The 23,764-nt window shown below is 36.7% G+C and overlaps 1 protein-coding gene across 1 annotated transcript in view; it reads right to left on the bottom strand.

Moving 5' to 3' along the window:
• Positions 1 to 23,764, bottom strand: part of baz2ba (bromodomain adjacent to zinc finger domain, 2Ba) — a 101,176-nt gene that overhangs the window by 19,955 nt on the left and 57,457 nt on the right. The window contains 19 exon segments of the mRNA XM_051111927.1: positions 477 to 509; positions 912 to 956; positions 2,453 to 2,518; positions 3,373 to 3,438; positions 3,609 to 3,670; positions 3,755 to 3,847; positions 5,493 to 5,566; positions 5,568 to 5,671; positions 5,673 to 5,711; positions 6,250 to 6,351; positions 6,632 to 6,740; positions 7,526 to 7,586; positions 9,896 to 10,186; positions 11,526 to 12,141; positions 15,966 to 16,562; positions 18,354 to 18,563; positions 18,689 to 18,894; positions 19,218 to 19,373; positions 20,818 to 21,018. Of these exon segments, the coding sequence (XP_050967884.1) occupies positions 477 to 509; positions 912 to 956; positions 2,453 to 2,518; positions 3,373 to 3,438; positions 3,609 to 3,670; positions 3,755 to 3,847; positions 5,493 to 5,566; positions 5,568 to 5,671; positions 5,673 to 5,711; positions 6,250 to 6,351; positions 6,632 to 6,740; positions 7,526 to 7,586; positions 9,896 to 10,186; positions 11,526 to 12,141; positions 15,966 to 16,562; positions 18,354 to 18,563; positions 18,689 to 18,894; positions 19,218 to 19,373; positions 20,818 to 21,018 (3,131 nt within the window).

Below are 23,764 nucleotides of genomic sequence, written 5' to 3'. Positions count from 1 at the left end.
GGACGATCAGCACAGTGCAAATGCAACATCTTGACAAAGAGTCTGCCACAACATACATACACGCACACACACATACGTACACACCAACACTCACATTTTCACAGCGATAATGATAATACACAATATTGGGGTGACTTTACACGTGGAATGAGGGTGTGTGGCACTTTCCACCAATGAGAGTTTGTGCTCAACAGGCCCCATAGAAACACACACACACTCACGCATACACATACACACATACACAAACAAGGCACAGGCCTGCTGCATCAAAGCCGGTTTTCTCTCATTGACAAACATAGCAGATGTAGGCGATGCAGTTTTTTTCTTTTGTTCTCTTTTTTGCTTGAAAAGCCATGCAGAAGGAAAATGTAGTTTTGACAGCAGCCAGTGCTACATTTAAAAATGTGCTGCTATGACATCATATCACAACCAGGATTCACGATGCGAGTGTTAGATGTACAGAAGATGAAACATACCCATACCATATCTAGTCTATGCCTCTCCATCTCCTGAGAGAGAGAGTTGGCAGAGTATTATGAGACAGAAAAAAATCACAGCGTCATTTAAAAAGAAACGAAAGTAAAATAAACAAACTCAAAACTTTAGCCCGTAACCCCAAAGAGACAGATCCCACTCCCAAAAAGCATGGAAATTAACCAGAGAGAAACAGCAGAAAGTTAAAGACACAACCACATGAGACTCGCCACTTCTTACATGGGCATAGACTGAAAAAATCTATTTCAAGACACTTTAAAACCCATAATGCACTGCATTTCAGATGGCGACTGTGAACTCTACAAGAAAAAAAAACATGCTTTTGCCTTTCTTTCTTCTGCATTTTGTAGCAAAAATCACTACTACTATATAAATGGCCATTATGAGACCTATTATTTATGAGAGTGGTGACTGACCTGGTGCTTGAGAATAACAGCCTGTTGGCGTCTCATCTCCTTCTCCTACGAACACAAAACATAAAAACGATTCAATGCTACACCAAAACACTCATTATGACACTGTCCAAAATGAAACCATCAATCAGAATCCTGTCTGGGCCTTCTGTCCTAACCATGAGGCCTAAGAATGCCGTAATCTGTACTGTAAATAAATGGTAACTCTCATTCTGTGTTAAAAACAGCTGTGGATCATTCAACAACACAGTATTAAGAATCAAGGGGATGTAAACTTTTGAACAGGGTCAGTTTTATAAGTTCAACTATTATTATCTCTTGTAGACTATATATAAACATCTTTTATGTGAAATATCTTATTCAGGTCACTACTAAATAAACAATAACATGCACTTTGTATGATCCATCTTATTTTGGTAAAACAATTAACATTTTTAATGATTCTGAGAGGGGGGTGTAAACTTTTGATCTCAACATTTTTATAATAAATTTTTTACAATAAATTTTATTTTATTTTTTAAAATAATTATTTCGATTTTTTTTTTTTTTACTTTTCGTTGCCATGGATCCCCAAATACGATGATCTCCTTGCAAGGGACTTTCCTAAAATTCAAAAGCAGCTATATATTTTCACGTATAAAACTGTGATTAAAAACTATGCCAGAAAAAAATACTAAGTGGGATGTTGTAAAGAAAACAAAAGAACAACAAAAGAATTCTTTAGATTGTTGTTTTACCAAGAAAAAAAGAAATTGTTAATATGTAATGTATGCTTATATTTATTAGATTAAAAATACAAAAAGAGTAAAAACCGTAATATTATAAATTAGTATTACAATTTGAAAGAACTGATTTCTAATTAATAGTTTTATTATGAGCTTAATATTTTTGTAGAAAAATAACACCATTTATTTGAATTTCTTGTATAAGTGTAAAAAGTCTATACTGTCACTTTTTATCAATGTTATTTTCTGTTTTAAAAATGTAAAATTTAACCACTGTAAAACTAACCACATATATCAACTAATTTTACATGGAATTTTCCACAAAATTACTAGATCATGGTATACTGTTGTGACATGAAATGATTTATACCGTACAACACTTTGATCATACTGCCCTAAGAAAGCATTTTAAAAGCGTATGTTTGATACAAGATGGCTGCAAAGCTAACGGACGTGACTAAAAGTCATAATACTCTACAAAGATCTTCATTTAAATAAGGGAGGCTATTTAGAGCAGGTTGTGTATTCTAGTGAGGGCCCCATGTGTACAAGACATAAAAAGATGCACTGTGCATTTTTCATTTTAAACAACAACAGCAAAAATCCAGATGTCAAGCTAATTTTCCCCCACAGGCCGGCAGCCATCAGTCAAACAGAGGCTCGGGTGCCTTTGTTGTGGCCGAGGAATGTTAATGGTTTGCCGGAGTAGGTGAGAGCAAGGGAAGTTTTCTTGAGCGAGGGGGGGCGGGGGTTTCCACGGCGATGATTCATAGTGCGCAAGAGTAGGTGTGTAGCATCTCTTCTCACTCACAAACTGACCTTTATTCGCTTTTCCGCCTCCAACATTTTGGCATTGGCAGCCTCCTCTCTCTTTTTCCGCTTTGCCTGCCAATGCAAAACAGGTCTGGGTCAGACCAGTGCTGCCGCGCTGGGTATAAACCTAAATTAAACATGCTAAACCAACATCTGTTTTATTTATAACTTATACTAACACTTTGATTGATGTGTCTGCGAGAGGAAAAGCGAGAGTTGGCATCGAAACATTCACTCACACACATACACACACACACACGCACACACACACACACACGCGTGCGCGCACAGGAAAGCCCTTCTGTCTCGCGTCTTGCCATTGTTGCGCTTTCTCTAGCTACAGATCACTGAGTCAGTGATTGAGAATGTTTTCTCTTCAAGTCCGTGTCAGAATCAGCCCCGAGATCTCCGAAACTATTCAATATTCCTTGGGCTCTGACAACGGCAATATAAAAAGAAAGCAAAGGCGAATTAGCCGAAAATTTAAATACGTAATTACAAACAGCAAGAAATCCTGTTCAGAATGGCTTGCCAAGCGTGTCAGCTCCAATTTGATTTTGCCCAGCTAAAACACTTTTGAAGCCTCTATAATTGGGTGAGTAAAGTAAACAGTGTCTTCCTCCTGCTACTTATGCAAGAACTGCCATTGTCTGATGGAAAAAAATCTTTTATGTCTAATTTACCTCTGGTTCGAAACACAGGAGGCAGCAAATTTAATATTCAAAAACTGTCCACCAAAACCAATTTAGCATTAGTCCTGACGAAAATTATGCAGAATTCAGAGCCCCAAAATGCTGGTGAGTGATTCTGCCGTGGTCCGGGCTCCATGTTAAACAGGAACCGAAGGGGGTGGCGTGTATTTTAAGAATGTTAAGCCTATTTCAACTCTTTTAATTTATTATTTTCTTTCCGCAGTCACTCCATACCTCGAGAATCTGCTGTGCGCGGAGTTCCTTCTCCATACGGATTTGCTGAATACGCTTTATCTTTTCCTGGTAGGAGAGGAGGAGGAAGTCTGTTAATTGAAAGTGCTGCTGTGCATTTAAAAAAGTCGACTGGCAGCCGAGCTGCGCTCGTAGAAGCACCGTCAGTCTCCGTTCTGAATTAACGCTTATAATCTTATATCAAGCAACCCTGAAAACGGTTTCCTTCTCAAACTCACCTGCTGTTTGAGAATCTTCAACTGTTCCTTTTGCTTCCTCCTCTCCTCTGCGGCCATGATAGCTGAAGGAGAGACAGAACCAGGTTTCAGCGAGAAGTCTGAACATCATTGTGAGCAATCGAGTGGTATTCACAATCGTCAAGTACCTTGCTGTTTGCGGGCCTCCTTGGCCGCACGTGCGAGTGCCTGTTTTTCTAGTTTCCTCATGAGTTTCATCTGAGCCGCCTGCCGGGCGATTTCTGTTATGAAAACGGACAAATCTCTTCCGTCAGTATCAATATATGCATTATTATCTGCAGTTTCAATCGAAATTATTCAACCCCCCAGAAACTTAAGTACTTTACAAATACAAGCTGTTCTGAAGATCCAGGACTTTATAAAAATTACATCTACAACAGTTTACTGGCATATTAAAAGTGATTATGTCAGTAAATGATGTAATGTTTTTGAGTTACAGGATTTTTTAAATAACACAGCTATGTCATAATTATTCAACCCCTATTAAACACTGTTGTTTTTAAGTCACTTATTTTTATGGCAGGGAACAAAATTGTCTTAAAACACAATTAAGCCTTTAGAAACTCTATTAAAATCAGAATTAGCTTAGGCTGTTACACATACACACATTTAGCCCTGAAGTTGAGTAGCAAATATGGCAGTCAACAGAGCTCTCGCAAAACCTAAAGAGAAGAAATCGTTTTATTATATTAGAAAGTCGAAGGCTACATGAAGATTTGCAAGACATTAAAAGTTCCTACAGACACAGCTGGCAGCTTTATTCCTCAGTTTAAAGTGTGTTGTACCAGAAAACCTTTGAGGGTGTTGAAGAAAAAAGCACTATATCATAAAATGTTTGATCACAGCAACTGACGAAAAACCTGCAATGTACAGCTAAAGACTTGCAAGACCTGATGAAAGGAGGAAAAACATTTTAATGCAGAATATAAGAAGAAGAACATTAGACAAGCATGGCCTTCATGTTGAGGGATCTTGCCGAATGCCACTCTTGACCAAGAAGAACAAAACCGTTGATTTGAACATGTTAAAATTCATTTGGATAGACTTGTGGAGTTCTAGAAAATTGTTTTATGGAGTGATATGACCAAACTGGAACTTTTTGGACCTATGGATCATTGGTATGTCTGGTGCAAAAAAAGCTAAGCTCATGAGCAGAACAACAACATCTCCATTGTCAAACACTGAGGCGGACCAGTCCTGTTATGGGGTTGTTTTACTGCAGCAGGAAGTGGAAATCATGATCGTATGAAGCATATCATGGATTCTTTGAAGTATCAGGCCATTTTGGCAAGAATTTTGATGCCTTTGGTGCAAAGACTGAAGCTGATTATCAGCTGACTTTCCTACAGGACAATCCTCCCAAAGTATACATCCAAAATCTACTTATACTTGATCCAGGGATCAGTCATAGAATGTTCTTGAGTGGCCTGTTCAGTCTCTGTATTTCGTTTTCATTGAAAATATTTGGTTGAATTTAAAGAAAGCAGTAGCAAAGTGAAAACAAAAGATTATCAGTGATCTGAAAGCTTTTTCAGGCGAGGAATGGGCCAAGATTGCAGTAGAGAAGAGACAGAAGCTTCTAAGCACTTCCAAGCCATGTTTATTGGTGGTTTTAAAGAATTAAAAGTTTCTGCACCACATTTTACTTTTGGGGGCTGAAAAATTTCAATTTGATTTGTTTTTTTCATCAATTATTCATCAACTTGCATTCTCAGAATTACTCAAATGTGCATTAAAAACTTTCTCCAATTGTGTACTGATGCCTTTGTTGTATTGTTTTCATAAAATTTTGTTCTCTGCAGCAAAATGTCTTACAGGTCAACTGTAAGAATGAGGTGAATAAGTCAAAAAAGAGAAGCACTTTACCCTGAGCCTCCAGTTTGCGCAGAAGTTTAGCTTCAGAAGGACTTGGGAATTCGCTCTCCCCTAGATTCGGGGGGGCGGCCCTTTCGCCGCCGGCTGCCCGAACCCTCACTGCTGCCCCTCGACTGCCGCTCAGAATTGGGCGGACGACCTCGTCGACCCTCCATGGCCAAAATACGGGGGGATGACCTCTTCCTCTTTCAGAAGAGTCCACTGCAGACCCTGGGGGAAGCAGGGGACAGAGGCGGGTCAGACTAATGTAGATGATGGTAGAAATACAGAAAGTTTTAGTCTGGTTCCCTAGAAGAGTGTCACATCACTAATGATCATGTGACTTTAAAAATCACTAAACGCTAGAATTATTACTTTGTTATATCATTCTCAATGCAGCAAATGAATTAAAAAGCATGAAATGAAGTAAATTCATAAAACAAGAGAGTCAATTTCACTGAAATATTAATCAATAAACTGTCCCAACTTTTGCTCCACTGTATCTTTAGTCTAAAAGAATCTCTTTCAACACACGACAGACAAAACATGAAGTAACACCCTGTGGAAACAACGAGCGCTGATTATTGCACAGACTCCCTACAGTTTAAAAGGGGAAATTCAGGCTATCGGGGTTCAATCAAATTCCCTGCCCTGTTCAAGATGAAAGAGAGATACAGGGAGAGCGAAAGAATACGAGCGAGAGAGACAGAGAGAAAAAAAGAACATAAAGAACAAAAAAAAAGAAAAAGAGGAGATGAAAGGCATTCACCTGGGGTCCTTCTCTGGCTTCATAGAAGTCACCAACCCTTATTTTTGCACTGAAGCTAAAATTATCACGTGTGATGTCAGTTATTCCGTATCTGGACAGATACTACAGAAGAGAGAATAATAGTGATTTTGTCAGACAGGACATCCAGAGAGCCATTAGCACTATAATGGTACCAAACTGAAAGCAGCCTAGCACACTTGCCATAACAGTGCACAGCTAGCTAAAAGTGACCAGATCACCTAAGTAAACTGCTGGATCTTACACCAATAACTGCTCATGGTGCACTGGGAGAGGAAAGGGGTGGGGTGTGAGGCTTCCTGAGCGTTTTTTGGGGGGGAGGGGGTCTAAGCGTGAGGCAGCGGGGAAAACAGGTAAGGGTTACCTTTACGACATCTGGATACTGTCGCAGTCGCTTGCCACATGGGGCGTAATACGCAACGTCTCCCTGCAGCCGACCGCCCACTGTTTTCATCCTGGTCTCTCTTTGCCAGCTAGAACAATAACATTCACTTAGAAGAAAAAGTGCATAATACATTGTACACAAAATTTATTTTAAAAACAATTTATTTTAATGCTATTTTACTTCATTTTTATTGCAAATTTTATTTTGTATGATATTGGGTTTGTATGATATTGGGTCAAAGATGCACTAATTGATTGATTGATTGATTTTTTTAAAATATGTCAACAGCAAACCTTCGTGGAAAGAACAAACTGAATAATAAAAATGAATTAAAATTTAAATGAAACTCACACACACAAAAAAAAAAAAAAAAAATACACAATTAACAAAAAAAAAAAAAAAATCCTACATCAGACACATTCATTATAAAAGACAAAATTTTTAAAACACAACATTGTACATTTCTGAGAAAAATCACTGTCTATTTACAAGCCAAAACTGTAAATTACAGTAAAATGTGTTTAACAGTCATAGGAATTTGACAAGGAAGGCAGGATATTAGTTCTTCACCTTTCAGTAATGTGTGAAATTAAATTCTGAATATGAATTATATTGAAATCCGAATATGACAAACATTCAGAGTATCAAAATAGCATGCCATTACACAATGGCTGGGCAATGCTGCCGCTTTGCGTTTTTCAGAATGGTAGAGCAAAGAATTTTGATTTGAGCTGAGTATTTAAACATCTGCAGTTTTAATGCGATGTTTGTATGCGATTGTGTGCTCTGTTGCTTCAGAAGCACAGAATGCAGAGCTGCAGTTAACAGGTGTTGAGTCATGCTGCCACCAGCGTGTGTCATATTTAAACGTACCCCATTTCCAGCGGAATCCGTAAATCATCTTCATTCATCACTCGCTTTCTCTTCGCAGAGCCTGAGACAAGACAACAGCCAGACAAAACATATTATAACACACACACACACACACACACATACACATTTTAAGCAAACCGTTTTATCACCTCTTACAAATTACAATTCACATAATGAGCAAACAACATTGAATAAAACCTCGATTTTTATTTGTTCTGCTTTTGATGGTGCCTGCATTAATGCATAAAACTCGCCACTAAAATGCCAGGGCATTTCAGTGGAGTTGCTAAGGTGTCCTGAATTGTTGTTACTAGGGGTTCAGTGATATTAAAATTCTGGCTGATACTGATAAAGCTAATTATTTTCATATGTGACCCTGGACCATAAACCAGTTTTAAGTAGCACTGGTATATTTGTAGCAGTAGCCAAAAATACACGGTATGGGTCAAAATGATCGGTTTTTCTTTAATGGCAAAACTCATTAGGATATTAAGTAAAGATCATGTTCATTAAGATATTTTGTAAACTTCCTACCGTATTAGTAATATGCATTGCTAACAACTTCATTTGGACAACTTTAAAGTCAATTTTCTCAATATTTAGATTTTTTGCACCCTCAGATTCCAGGTTTTCAAATAGTTGAATCTCGAAAATATTGTCAAATGTTGTCCTATCCTAGCAAACCAAACATCAATGGAAAGCTTATGTATTCAGTTTGATGTATAAATCTTAAATCTTAAAAATTAAAAAAAAAAAAAGTGACCCTTGTGACTGTTTTTGTGGTCCAGGGTCACATTTGCTAATGGTAGATAAACAAAAATGGCAATGATTTAAACGACATAGTATTTTTAAATAAATTTAGGCATTATTACATTGTAACTTACAGTATGAAAAAATGAATAATGTTAATTATGGTGCATAATTAACGGTGAGTAAAAATAAATTAAGTAATCGGAACTGAATGTACATGAGTGTCAACAAATAAACATACAATATTGACCAATATTACAAAAACATCTGTTTAAAAGTCTAGATTAATAAATTACATTTTTAAAAAATTAGCAGTATTTTTAATAATACTTCACAATGTTTCTGTATTTTTGACCAAATAAATGCAGTCTTGGTGAGCATAACAATTTGAACAGTAGTGCATGCTGAATTAATACCATTATTTAAAAAAAGAACAGCCAGTAATTGACATTTAATTAATAATTGAGTTTCAATTTTTTGTTTGCAATTTTAGAATATTTTTGATAGTTGCTTTGAGGGCCAAGTCAAAACAACCCACTTCCAAGTCTCAAAAATGGTATTTTGGTACTTCGATCTGACTTATGCACCTCCCGTAGAGTAAACCGTATGGGATTTTAGTCTGATTTTAGGCAGGTAAACATCTGATTACATAATAGTAAAGTAATAGCTCTTAAACAAGCAGCGTGATTTGAGGTATCACTCATGTCTGTAGAACAAACGATGCAAGACGAGCTACATGCTCAAGGGATAGGGTGTTGTTCAAAATATGAGTAATAGCAATAGTGACACTAACAAAAACCACAGGAAGAAGCTAACAAAATCATCTCTCTCATATCTCTCTTTTAGAGAAGTTATGTCTGCAAATAAAACGGGCGTTAAATGACTCTCAGCAGCTCCAATAATGCTTCAGAAACAAATCATCACAGTAACTCTTCTCAGCTTATTACAGATTCCTCGCGCTTTTCAACGGACACACTTCGGCTTCATTAGAAAAAGCGTTTTGTTCCATCGCGGTGAGGGATGCTGAACGCCGTCCAAGAGCAGATGCACTCGTGTGCCATGTTTGCTGGATTTGTGAGTGTTTTGTTTAACAAATGTCTCTGTTAGCTCCAGAAGGAAAAAACAGATTAAGTCAGCCAAACAGAGGTGCTTGATGCGCCTTGGCTAACAGGTTAAGGCAAACACGGGTACCGGGGTTAACCCAGGCACCGCACAAAGAGCTCTTGTTACCGGCTACATTTACCTAACCTTAAACCTGACCCTGTATAAACCAAACACATGAGGAAAACACAATTAATGGAAACGGTTTAATATTAATTCTACTTAGGGTTTTTCCTGGACAAACAGAGCTCAAACGGCTAGCTCCAAGGACGCACACCCAAATAGACGGGCACAAAGGGAGCCGAGTGATGCCAGACGCCACCATTTATCTTTCTAAAAATAGACACTTCGTCATCTGAGTGTGACAGCCTGCGCACAGACAAATACACAAACAAAAGGGCATGTGCATCCACACGACACACATTCAACCCCATGCACACTTTCGACACTGACTATGCTCCAAAGGAAGGTGTCAAGCATATCCAGGTTTAGTTTAGTAATGACGTCGCCTGTGGTTACCTGGAGAGGTGCCAACAGAGTACGATGAGGAGGGAGAGCTGTGATAGGTCAAGGCACCGGAGCTGCTCACAATGGTGGGCGTGGCCACACTGGAGGGCTTAATGACTTGGAGGTTTAGTGGCAGACAGTCCGACAGGCTGTGATTGGAGGAGGAGTTCAGATGGGAAAGCCCCTTGCTGAGTTTCTGAGGAGTCTTCTCTCCATCGGTGTCCATCTCCATGACTCCATCCTTGCGCTTCTTTTTACCACCCTCTGAGCCGTTCATCTCGCTGTCTGAATTACTGTCTGACTCTTAGAAATAAAAGGTAACAGGAGAGGACATGAGACGGTGTTTATGGAATTGATCATTATAATGTGTCTTATGTCAATGGTGGCATCAGTGAACCAAATTAAAGGAACAGTCCACGCAAAAATGAAAATTCTGTCATTTGCTCACATTCAGTGGTTCCCATTGACTTTGTATGGACAAAAAACCCCCAAAATGCTTGGTTACAAACATTCTTCAGAATATCTTCTTTTGTGTTTTTTGCACCCAAAAGAAAGTCATACAGGTTTGGAAGTTGAATTATTGGTGACAGAACTTTTATTTTTATGTGGACAGTTCCTTTAAAGAGAAATTGAAATAGCACAATAGAATAGAAAATTTATTAGAAAATTGAAAATAGAAAATAGAAAAATTGAATATTTCAATTTTCTAGAAAATAGAAAATTGAAATAGCACATAAACTAGCACATAAAAACTGGCAGGATATTCTTTAAAACAATAGCAACGTGTTCAATTTTCATATTTTGATGTATTTTTTAAAATATAAATGCAATGATATTCAGCAAGAAAGAATTTAAGGAATATTTCTTTGGAATAAAAGAAATAAAAAATAAAATAAAATACTGTCAGTATGAGGACTTTTTTACTGAAATTCTTATCCATTGTGAACTATTTACACAGAACTTTGTTTTTTTGTAATTTTCAATAACATTTTCATTCTATATAATCATATGGAAAAAGAGTGGCAGGATATTCTTTAAAACAATAGCAACGTGTTTAATTTTCATATTTTGATGTATTAAAAAAAATGTGATGATTTTCAGCAAGAAATAATTTAAGGAACATTTCTTTGGATCAGAATTAAATAATAAATATTGATATTTTTATGCAAACTGTGATGCTTTTTTTAAATAAGGATTTTGATGAACAGAAGTTTAAAATAACAGAATTTATTTCAAACAGAAAACGTCTGTAATATTATGAATGTCTTTGCTGTCACTTTTGATCAATTAAATGTGTTCTCCCTGAATAAAAGTATATAAATGTATTTTTTTTTTTTATCTTACTTCAAACTTTTGAATACAAGTGCATCACGATTTCCACAAAACATTAAAAAATATTGAGCACAAAAGTATTAAGAACCACAACTTCAACACTGCTAATAAAAAAAAAGTTTCTTGAGCAGCAAATCACCATATTAGAATGATTTCTGACAAATCAAAATAAAAATTTCTCAGATTTTTCATGACAATTTATGGTTTCATTGATCCATAGTATTTATGTTCCATGTTAAGTCAATGTGTTTGGAATGAGTAAATAATCTGTTTTAATCCACTTACAAAGCCTCTCTTATAGGCAACTCACCTGAGAGACTGTCATCCGAATCCTCTTCGTCATCATCCTCTTCATCCTCCACATCATCATCCTCATCGTCTTCATCCTCAGCAGATTCATCTGAATCTTTGCTGCTGGGCAGCTTTTGTTCAGCTCCACTGTGTTGAAACAGGTCCACGAGAGACTGCACCAGGTGGTTCTGGGATAAACCCCTCCAGGCTTCCAGTGCTTTGGGAGTCTTGCTCTTTCGGGGCTCACGGGTGCGGTTAGGAGTGGGAGACGCAGAGGCGGGGCTCTTACGACCTCCCGTACTGAGGTTGACGGGCACGTCTGAGCGAGGTTTGGTGGTAAGGGCCAACGGCATGTCCTGGGTGCTCTGGATGACTCCGTTTGGCTGGCCCAGACCCAGCAGGCCATGAGAGAAAGGCAGAGCGGAGGACGACACGCCTTGCGCTGCAGGGGGCTTGGTCCTACCTGACGCTTCAGAGCTGAGCTTAAGAGGGAGCGCAGCGGAGGAGGAGGAGGAGGAGGATGAAGACGAGGATGAGGACGAGGACGTGAGTGCCTCCGCCCTCTTGTTTATCTTAAATGGGTCCTGCTGTTTCTTTAACTGGAGAGGAAACGTCTGGTCCTGGGACAGGAAAGACTGCAGAAGAGAAAAACAAAGAGAATGATGATGGAAAGTAACTAAAACAAGTCTATCTCACATCCAGTCTCGTTACTAAAAAGCTGTATTAAAAAGTTACATCAGCACTGGACAACAGGTAAACGCACACATTAAATTTGTTCTTTGTTTCCCAGTTATGATAAAAAAATGTTAAAAAGTGAAATATTATTACGGATTAAAATAACTGTTTAAATATATTTTAAAATCTCAGCAGCCACTTCAGTGTCACAGACATCAAATATGCCAATTATTGCTGCTCATTTAATAACGGTCCTTATTATTATCAATATTAAAAAACATTTTTGCTGCTTAATATTTTTATGGAAACCATGATATATTTTTTCAGGATTCCTTGATGTATAGAAAGTTCAAAGGCACAGCATTTATTTCAAATAGAAAACTTTTGTAATATTATAAATGCCTTTGCTGTCACTTTTGATTAGTTTAATGTGTTCTTGCTAAATAAAAGTACATAAAAGCTTTTCTGTTTTCTCTCTCTCTTTTTTAATCTTACTTACTCCAAACTTCTGAATGGTAGTGCATCCTGGCACGGTTTCCACAAAAAAATATTAAAAAGCACAACTCCGGATAAAATTCAACACTAATAATGGTGAAAATGTTTCTTGAGTACCAAATCATCATATTAGAATGATGTCTGACGAATCAAGTGACACTATAGACTAGAGCAGTGATGCTAAAATTGCTCTTTTTTATTTGAAGGGCTGTTCACACTAAGGATGATAACTTTAATGATAACCATAACTATTAAGTTTTAGCACAGATCATTTCATGAAAATAGTGAACTCCACACCACAGCTATAACAATAACAAAGCAGAGGAACAACAGCATTGGAATCACTTTTAGAACAATATTTAGTAACACTTTAACGTTACTAAATAACGTTTACACTACTTTAGTTAACATGAGAATTGAATAAGAATGAACAATACTTCTACAGCAATTTTAAATCTTAATGTCAATTTCAACATTTACTAATGCATTATTAAAATCAAAAGTCGTGCTTGTTAACATTAGTTAATGCACTGCGAATTAACACAAACTATGAATGACTGTATTTTCATTAACTAACACTAACATGATGAATAAATACTGTAATAAATGTACTGCTCATTATCAATTCATGTTAGTTAATACATTAACTAACATTAACTAATGAAACCTTGTTGTAATGCATTATCATATTCAATTCTCAATATAATATTGAACAGTTCAGTACGACACCCACAGTTCAATAAGAGCTTGTGAATTGCGGTTTTTCATTGTGTCATCAGTGATACTTCTTTGCCGCATATGTGGATTTTCTGCATGAGGGCGCCCTCCGGTGTCCAGTGTGAATGAAACCCATTCTATTTTGCGTAAATATCGGAAAAATAGTACCTCTCTCAAAAGAAAAATTAAACAGCAATATACTAAACCACACTTTTTCCAGTGTACAGAGGTTTACGGGAATATTTGTTAATTTGTTGCACAAAAAACCCCCACCAAAGTGCCAAGATATCAGAACCGAATCAAACCGAAAACCGTGGTTAAAAACAGAGGCACGTATTGAACCGTGGACTAACTGTATTGTTGCATCCCTAATATATACATATTTTCTATAGATATATATTTTTATATAGTATATTATATTTCTATATATTTTTAATCAATCTTATGCGATATTTGCGTACATCTGATAGTGTAGTCCTATGTCAAAATATGCTTTTTTATTTCTTTTATATTTTTATATTTATTTATGTTATTAATCTATTTATGTGACCCTGGACCACAAAACCAGTCATAAGTGTTTTTTTTTTTTTTAATTTTTCAAAATTGAGATTTATGCATCATCTGAAAGCCGAATTGGACAATATTTGACCGAGACACAACTATTTGAAAAAAACTGGGGGTCCCAAAAAAAAAAAAATCTAAATATTGAGAAATTTGGCTTTAAAGTTGTCTAAATGAAGTTGTTAGCAATGCATATTACTAATCAAAAATTAAGTTTGAATATATTTACGTTAGAAAATTTACAAAATATATTCATGGAACATGATCTTTACTTAATATCCTAATGATTTTTGGCATAAAAGAAAAATCAATCATTTTGACTCATACAAGGTATTGTTGGCTATTGCAACAAATAAACCCGGCTGCTTATGACTGGTTTTTGTGGTCCAGGGTCACATATTACAGCACATACTGCTGTGGGGCAATACTGGTTTTGAAACAAAGTGAAACACAACCAGATTTCCTTGAACAAAGCACTTCTTCAAAGAAAGTGAGATGTATACTGAGAGCTAAGATGAGAGGAGCAAGAAACAACAAATTGACTGATAAACAAAGAGAGAGGGGGAAAAACAGCAGAGACGGAGAGGTGGAGATGTGGTAATTGCGCTGGTTGTCATGTGGCTTAAGTGCTGGTGGAAGAAGAGTGTGAGTGAGCATAATGCTGCTCTGACTCACTGAAACGGAGAACAACAGCACGGCCGTGACTCCATCAGCTCCACAACATTCATTATGAAAGAAGGAATGCTCAAACTCTGCCTGGCTTCAGCCACTCGAATCCACCACTTGAAATCTTCTTAGTACCATTACTGATCCAGACCGAACATGAATGTACTGGAATAATAAACTAAAATTTTATTTTTACATTTTCTTTAGAAAACTGCTGTTTTACGTGTCGCCAAGAAACCCACCTCCAGGTGTCTATGTCGTGATATTCTGACACGAAAGAGAAGAAATTAAGTCGTTATTTTTGTTTTATGGTTGAACTACTGATGTCACATGGACTATTTTAACAATATCGTTACTGCCTTTCTAGGCCTTGAATGTGGTAGAAAGCTTGCAGAAATATCTTAAATTGTGTCCCGAAGATGAACAAAGGTCTAAATTTTGAGGTAAAACATTCATGTATACACGAATGAATTGCTCATAGTAAGATCAATTATGAAAAACATGTATTTAGAAAAGATTTGGTGAACTTTCATTTCATTCCGACTCGTTTTTTTGTCCACTGACGAAAATCACTTTGAAAAGTAACAGCACCTCAATAAGCCACAGGAAGCATTGAGACAGCACAAACACCAGATCCTCATGTATGAGCAAGAGTAACATCGTTAGTTGCCTAAGTAAGCACCACTAATAAAATCAAAATATTATGAAACTGTTCCTCACCGTAACATAATAATAAAACCACTCTGCTTAATTACAAGTAGAAGAAAAAAAACTATATTAACCTCTTCAACAGTAATTTCAAGGCAACAAAAGAAGAGGTGAGGAAAAGGCACATTTATTACACTCATTTGCTGAAATCTGGACCCTTAAGAAGTCATGGAGTTAATTGCCTGTTGGTTTTGCTTCAGTAATTCTAATAAAGCGATGCACATTGTCACTTTCATTTACCAACTAAAGCCACACAGTAGGGAAGCCAGTCCTACTGATAAGAGAATGGAGCTGTCCTTTCTGTCCTTCTCTCTGCATTTCTGTCTCACACACACACACACAAATAATTCTCTCTCCCCCTCACATTCTCCCTCTCCGTTACTCTGACCTTTTCAAATAGGCTGGTCAATAAGGAGAGACACGTTCTGAATACCAACAGCACCCTAAAAGCGATAATCCTAAATTGGCTTAAAAGATACGGACACAAACTGTGGAGAATTTGCTTTAGCTGGTTTGCTTTTCTGGAAAATGAAAATGTGGACACCGGCCTTGAGGGAAAAGCGAGATTAATGTATGGACTTGAAGGATGAACAGTCTCACATTTCTCCTGCCAGACCGTGGCAGACTGTCTACTCACCTGTTTCAGCCTGTAGTCAGCAGTGACTTGTGCCAGAGAACTTTCCAGAATTTTCCTGCTGGTCAAAGCGTCCAGCGCCGGAGATTGGGACTTGCGGGAGGAAGCTTGAGATTGCGCTTTGAGGGAAGGCGTGAGAGGAGGCGGTTTGGGGGAAGAAGACAGGGGGAGGGGTTTCGGAGGGGAGGGGACTGAGAGTGGCTTGGGGGAGGAGCATAGCGAGAGTGGGAGGGGCTGAGGTGAGGAAGTGAGGGGCTTGGTAGTGGCTGATGTGGTTTTTGGAGAGGAGGTGCGATGCTGTGGAGAATGTTTAGGAGAAACGTCTCGACGTGACTGTGCGATTAGCGCTAGAGGTTTAGCGCCTGCAGCCATGCCGGTGGACTGGATGACGCTGGTGTGGAGCGGTCTTTCCCTGGCTCTGCTGCCTGACAGAGACAGCAGAGAGGGTTGAGACAAGCCTGGAGGAGGCGGCGAGCGATGCAGGTGCACTGGAGGAGAGGGCTCTAAAGGTCCACTGCCCGCCAGGCCTGCATGGAAGTCTTTGGCCTCCAAATGCCTGGACTTTTCTTTCTTACTGAGCCCAGAGTTTGGCGTCACAATCTGGGCAAACAAGATAGAGAAAGAGAAGTCCACTTGGTTAACACTAAAAACAGTCATAATGTGTGTTTCCACTTTCACTGACACTCGGTATGAAACCGGTTGTTTTAGTTACTCTACCTTTAAATAGATAGTTCACCCAAAAAATTAAAATTCTGTCATTAATTACTCACTCTCATGTTGTTCCAAACCCGTAAGACCTTCATTCATGTTCAGAACACAAATTAAGATGTTTTTGATGAAATCCGAGAGCTTTCTGACCCTGACATGATCAAGGCCCAGAAACGTAGAAAGAACACCGTTGAAATAGTCCATGTGACATCAGTGGTTTAACCTTAATATTATTAAGCTTCGAGAACACTTTTTGTGCACAAAGAAAACAAAAATAACAACTTTATTCAACAATTTCTTCACATGTGTGGTACTGTCATGAACGCTTGTCAAAGTCTAACAGGGAAGAGAAGAAATTGCTGAATTTGAAGATGCTTTTATGTTTTCTTTGTGCACAAAAATATTCTCGTTGCTGTCTGTGCAGGGTCAGAAAGCTCTCGGATTTCATCAAAAATATCTTAATTTGTGTTCTGAAGATGAACGAAGGTCTTACGCATTTGGTACAACATGAGAGTGAGTAATTAATGACAGAATTTTCAATTTCAGGTGAACTATCCATTTAAGATACCCACACTTCAAAAAATATTATTTTAATTACATATCAAATTTTTCATTTGCATTACACGTTTTAACAAACTAATAACCTTAATGTGATGCATATTTGTCAGTTATACAGTTATACAAATGAAATGGTTAAAAAACAGGCAAGATTTATGTATTCAAAAAATAATTTTTCATTATTTTCATGAATTTAAGTTTATTTAAATAATCATATTTTCAAAATGCATTTTTTCAAACTGCTTAGAATTAGCACAAATCTGTCCATATTGAGTTAAAATTAAGTGTGGCTAGCTTTGAAACAAGCAATATTCAATTAGTTAAAATGTCTGTGATTGAAAAAAATATATTTATTGATGATAAATCTGTAAATTTGGTAATTGTGTATTTAAAACATATTCAGTTTATTAGAATCTGTTTTTTAACTGTTGCATTTGTGACCCTGGACCACAAAACCAGTCAATTAAATTAAATTAAAATTAAAGTTGATTAAATAAGCTTTCAATTGATGTATGGTTTGTTAGGATAGAACAATATTTGGCTATTTCAAAATCTGGAATCTAAGGGTGCAAAAAACAACAAAATATTGAGAAAATCACCTTTAAAGTTGTCCAAAGTTCGTAGCAATCAAAAATTAAGTTTTGATATATTTAGGATACAAAATTTATAAAATATCTTCATGGAACATGATCTTTACTTAATATCCTAATGATTTTTGGCAGAAAAGAAAAATTGATCATTTTGACCCATACAATGTATTTTTGGCTTTTGCTACAAATATACCCATGCGACTTATGACTTATGGTTTTGTGGTCCAGGGTCACATTTATCTATGACTGACAAATATGCATTACATTAAGTTTATTACTTTGTTTATGTTAAAACTGTAATGCAAATGAATGGAAATTTTATATGAAATTCAAATCTTAAATTTAGGCCTAAACATTTTTTGAGTGCATATGTAAATGATCTGTAAGTAAGCAGATATTTTTTTTTTATCCTAAGTAAATTACAATGCACTGGAGCTATCTGGGGTTAAGTGGTGCACAATGGTAGGGTTTAAACCTGAAACCTTTTGGTTTCCTGCCCACAAACAGTAATAAACTAATATGAGCAGCATCTTACTTTCATTTTCTTTTTTTTCTGCCGCTCCTTTTCTGAGTCCGACTCCTCGCTGTCTTTACTCTGCTCGTCTTCGTCTTCATCATCATCATCTTCTTCCTCTCCAAGATCGTCGATATCGCTGCTGCTCACTCCGTCGCTGTCAGAATCCAGCGATGATCCAGATTCGCTCTCGCTTACGCCAGCTGCCTCTACCTGCTTCTTACGGGCTTTCTGCATGGGTTGACACAGACGTCAATCATGAGTCAATATTAATGATTTCAACAAACAATTAAATGAGTCATGTATGAGAGGTGTTTGTGTGTTTAGACTGTGCACTGCATGTCATGATGTTGTACCTTCTCTTTAGGTTTCTGTGAGGGTTTCTCCTGAAGCTCCCCTGTGCTGTTGCTATGGTGACTGGCCTTGCGGTCGCGGGCTTTGGCGTTGAGTGTCCGGCTGTGTTCAGGGGGCCGGAGCGCGGGGGAGGGGGAGGCAGAAGCCGAAACGGTTCCTTTAGCCACAGATGGAGACAGCGAACGACCATTCACAGCTCCGTTCACACCTGCGCACAAAAGAGTTCACATAATCAGATGGTTTTAAACTAATCAAATTCTTGCTACAAGTTAAAGAAACAAATAAAGTTTCCATCCACATATATACTATGTCAAATAGCCTTTATCGTGGATTTGTGGAGTTCAAATTGCAGAAGATCTCCTTATGAATTCAGCACTGGCGGCGACTGCTCAAGGCGATGATTACTGTGAGTACACCAGCCTGCAGGCTACATTACTGCTGCATTACTTTTGTTTAACTTTAAGTCTGCCTCCGAGGGATAGCATACATTTCCAGGAGGCAGATATAGACTAGGGTTTTATAGATTAATACCTTTGGAGGCCTGACTGCTCTTGCTGGGTGTTTTGGATGTGTAAGGATTGGCCTCGTGGTTGTGAAGCGGCGGGGCGAACATAGGCGGCAGACCCAGAAAAGGCGGGAAGAAGGCTGGAGGACTCCGTCCATGTGCTTCTGCTGCTCTCCACCATTCTGAGAAAAGAAAGAAGAAATTATCTCATCATGTTAGGGAGGACAATCTAAATGAGACATGACTGAAATTATTGTTATTATTATTATTATAAATGCTTAATAATAGGAATAATAGTAATTCTTCTTCTTCTTATAATTATGTAATTATAGGTATATTGTTATATAATATTACAATAAAATACTGTTACTTAATACTGATTTATGAATATTATATTTTTGGTTTTATAGGACTTGGTGTCATTATTATTATTATTATTATTATCATCATCATTATTAATAATAAATTACTGTTATACTGTTTTATACCATATATCACATTATATGAATAACCAGCCAACACATTGTTCTTATTAATAATAATAATAATTATTATTGTTATTATTATTATTCATTGTTAATATTGTTAATATTTTTATATTAATATTAAAACAATAACACTTATTATTATTATTAATGCTTATAAAATAGTAATAATATAAATAATTATTATTATTATATAATTATGGGTATACGGTTATATAATATTACCATAAAATACTGTTACTTTATATTTATTTATGAATATTATATTTTTGATTTATTTAGTTTCACAGGACGTGGTTTTATCAGGCCTTTGGTCATGAATAAAAAAAACACAAACATTGGAAGCATTATTATTATTATTGTTATTGTTGTTGCTGTTGTTGTTGTTGTTAATGTTGTTGATGTTACAATTATTGAGATTATAAAATTGTCATAATGTTATTTACTATCATAATATAATACTTTTACTTAAAATTAGTTTGGCTTCTGTCATAAATAAACAGCCACAAACATTGTCCTTATTATTATTAATAATAATAATAATAATAAAATAATGATAATTAATAAACGTTAATTTAAAAAATATATTATTATTATAAATGCCTAATAATAGTAATTATCATTTTATACATATATATACAATAAAATACTATATATTACATATTATGGGTATACTGTTATATAATATTACAATAAAATACTATTACTTAATATTGATTTATGAATATTATATTTTTTGGTTTAATTAGTTTCATAGGACTTGGTGTTATCAGGCCTTCATTCATGAATAAACAACTACAAATGTAAGCATTATTATTATTATTATTATTATTAATAAAAACTTAATATTTGTTTATGTATATTCATTCATTTGGCTACATAGAACTTTCATTAGGGTATCAGTCATAAAAAAAAACAAAAACAAACATTGTTCTTCTTCTTAATAACAATAATTAATAATAATATTAAATTAATAAATAATAATTTATTATTATTGTAGTTATGGTTATACTGTTAAATGCTATCTGTAATATTGCAATAATAATAAAAATAATAATAATATTGGTTTATAAATATTATATTTTTGTGTCATGTGGTTACACAGGACTTTGTGTCATCAGGCTTTCAGTCACACACGTACCTGTGAAGGCTCCTAGTTGCGGGTGAGCTGCGAGGGCAGCAGAGACCCCCAGTCCTCCTAGACCCCCAAACTCTGGGCGGACCGTCGCAGGTGATAGCAGACCAAAGGCTGGGTGGGCCATGAGCGGGTACGCGCTGGGCACAGAGGTCACTGAGCTGACACTGAAGGGCTGGTCACTGCCCGTCATCCCAAACAAAGGACCTGCCCCATCAAACAAACAGACACACAAAACACCATTACACATCTAGCATTAGGTAATCATACAAACCGGAATATTTGTAAATGTTAATGTTTAAAACAAGAAGATATAATTTACCACACTTTTCTCTCTTTTTTTGCATTAAATGTAGTACGAATATAAATCTCTCTGCCTCTAGTGACACTTTAGGAACAGAGAGGGAAGTTATTTGTATGAGAACGAGAGTGAGTGTTAGTGTTGAGTGATTCAGAGTTCAGTGAGAGCTTATATGTGTTCTGAGTGTTTAAAGCGTTTTGTCAAGGTGTGTGGGCTTGTGTGTACGTATCAAAGAGAGCTTCAGGATGTTGTGTGTGCGCCTATGGGAGAGTAAGACTCATAGTGCTGTATCAGCCTCTGAACCCACATATCTGGAAATGACTTGAGCAATGCTCATGAAGCTGCACTTTCAGCCACAAAGGCCTGAAACGTTTATGTTCGCATGCCCAATAAAGGAGACAGCATGAGCCATTTCTCCTTTGTATTGTTTGTCAGTAATGTGTGTTTAGATGTACATGAGAGCAGATGTGGAGGGGTTTCCCCCCACGTCCCCAGAAGTCAGGTAAATATGATGAAATCTTCCCTTGGGTTCATTTGGGGACGTCTTAAAAAAATGAGTCATTATCTTTTTTGTTTTTTGTTTATAAAGCTAAAATGTTGAAAGTTTCTGTTAGGGGTAGGAAGAGTCTATTGTATTTCTAATTAAATAATAAATTCAAATTATATAATTATTTCTGTCTTCATTTAGGCCGTTAAGTAAATGTGTGTGAGAGACTCTATGAGAGACAGTTTGATGGCTGTTAATGTTAATGTAATCACAGGCTTTCTGACAGTATTTGATTAATAACTATGATCAGACCAAATGAAAGTCTCCGCGTGATAGAACAAGGAAGAAGTGGGAGAGAAGACGCCCAAAGCGCTCCCGCATCTCCACAATATTCTATAAGATATCACAACACCCTCTCTGAGTTCGATAAATCACTTCAATCTCTTGTCTGACATTGTATAGGCTCTCGGTATACATGTAAACACAGAGCTCTTCGTATTAATCATCGTCGTCGTCATCATCATCCAGATTGCATCCTTTCTGGGATCGATCTCCTCTGGCAGCGCTGATGCTGCCCATTGTCTCCTTCAGGAGTCACATGTAATTTCTAAGCCGCATATTTCATGCAAATTCAATTTCCATTAGGGAGCACAGAGAAGAAAGGCTTGAGCGCACCGTTCCGCCAGCGCAGCACCGCGCCAGCTCTCTCTCTTTCTCTCGCACACGCACACACACAGAGAAAAGTGATGATGGGAAATGCAGGATTTTTGCAGATAGCTATAACTCCAGGAGGGACGGAGAGGAGGAGAGGGCCTTGACTTTCCTTTTGCAATTGTTTATGTTTGAAGACTGTAGGAACTGTCTGCTGCATGCAGATTTTTTGCAGGATTTCTCCCTAGAGTCCACTTAGAATGTTTGTCCATTTGAAAAGTCCAAAAAACAGTCATAATTTAGTTTTACATGACCAGTTCCCACTCTCTCTCTCTCTCTCTGACCCGTAAACACTAGCTGTTTTTGTTACTGTACCTTTAAAAAAATAATAATAATCACTGACGAAAAAAATGAAAATTCTGTCATTCTCTGTCAAAACCCATTGCATATATGTGAACCAGGACCACAAAACCAGTCTTAAGTAGCATGGGTATATTTGTAGCAATAGCCCACAATACACTGTATGGGTCAAAATGATCATTTTTTCTTTTATGCCAAAAATCATTAGGATATTAAGTAAAGATCATGTTCCATTAAGATATTTTGGAAATTTCCTACTGTAAATGTATCAAAACTTAATTTTTAATTAGTAATATGCATTGCTAAGAACTTCATTTGGACAATTTGGATTTTCTCAATATTTAGATTTTTTTGCACCCTCAGATTCCAGATTTTAAATAGTTGTATTTCACCCAAATATTGTCCTATCCTAACAAACCATTTATCAATGGAAAGCTTTTTTATTCAGCTCAATCACAGTTTCAAAAAATTTACCCTTATGACTGGTTTTGTGGTCCAGGGTCACATATAAATCTCAGTCTGTTCCTCACACTAAATGTCTTCTAAATGTGCAGTCATATTTATTGTTGTTCTGTGAATTTTTGTGAATGAAAATTTTATTATGAATCCACGTAATTGGGAATTTTGCATGAGCAACAGAAAGCTGCTTGGTTTGAAAGTGACTTACGTGTGAGCTTCATACATCACTACACTATTGACAGCAGACAAATGGACCTATTTTTGCAAAATTTTGCTAATGTGACCTTAGGACATGGAATATAGTGCGCATTGAGTCATATTGATTGCATTTGCGATTCTTTGTCGTCACTATGTCTTGACACAATGCTGGTCACCAGTGTTCTCGAAACTTCTCCATTTATCTTCCACAGAAGACAAAAAGGACATGGGGGTGAGTAAATGATGACAGTTTGGGAAAAGCCAGAGCTCAAAACGTATCAAATTATTTTATTTTCAAATAAGGAACAAACATTAACAGTATGTTGCATTTCCCTGACAATTTTTATAAACTTCACATATCTGCTGTTTTCTGACAGACATTCAGAATCAATACAGGCTGGGTTAAAAACAACTCAGCGCTGAGTCAAACCCAGCAATTTGGTTGTTTTGACCCAGCGGTTGGGTTAAATTTCCTGGGTAGTTTTATTTAACTCAAC

This window comes from Labeo rohita, chromosome 6 (genome assembly GCF_022985175.1).
Source record: "Labeo rohita strain BAU-BD-2019 chromosome 6, IGBB_LRoh.1.0, whole genome shotgun sequence".
Lineage (NCBI taxonomy): Eukaryota > Metazoa > Chordata > Actinopteri > Cypriniformes > Cyprinidae > Labeo > Labeo rohita.
Note: the sequence above shows the minus strand (reverse complement) of the source record. Positions and strands in the feature narration are given on the sequence as shown.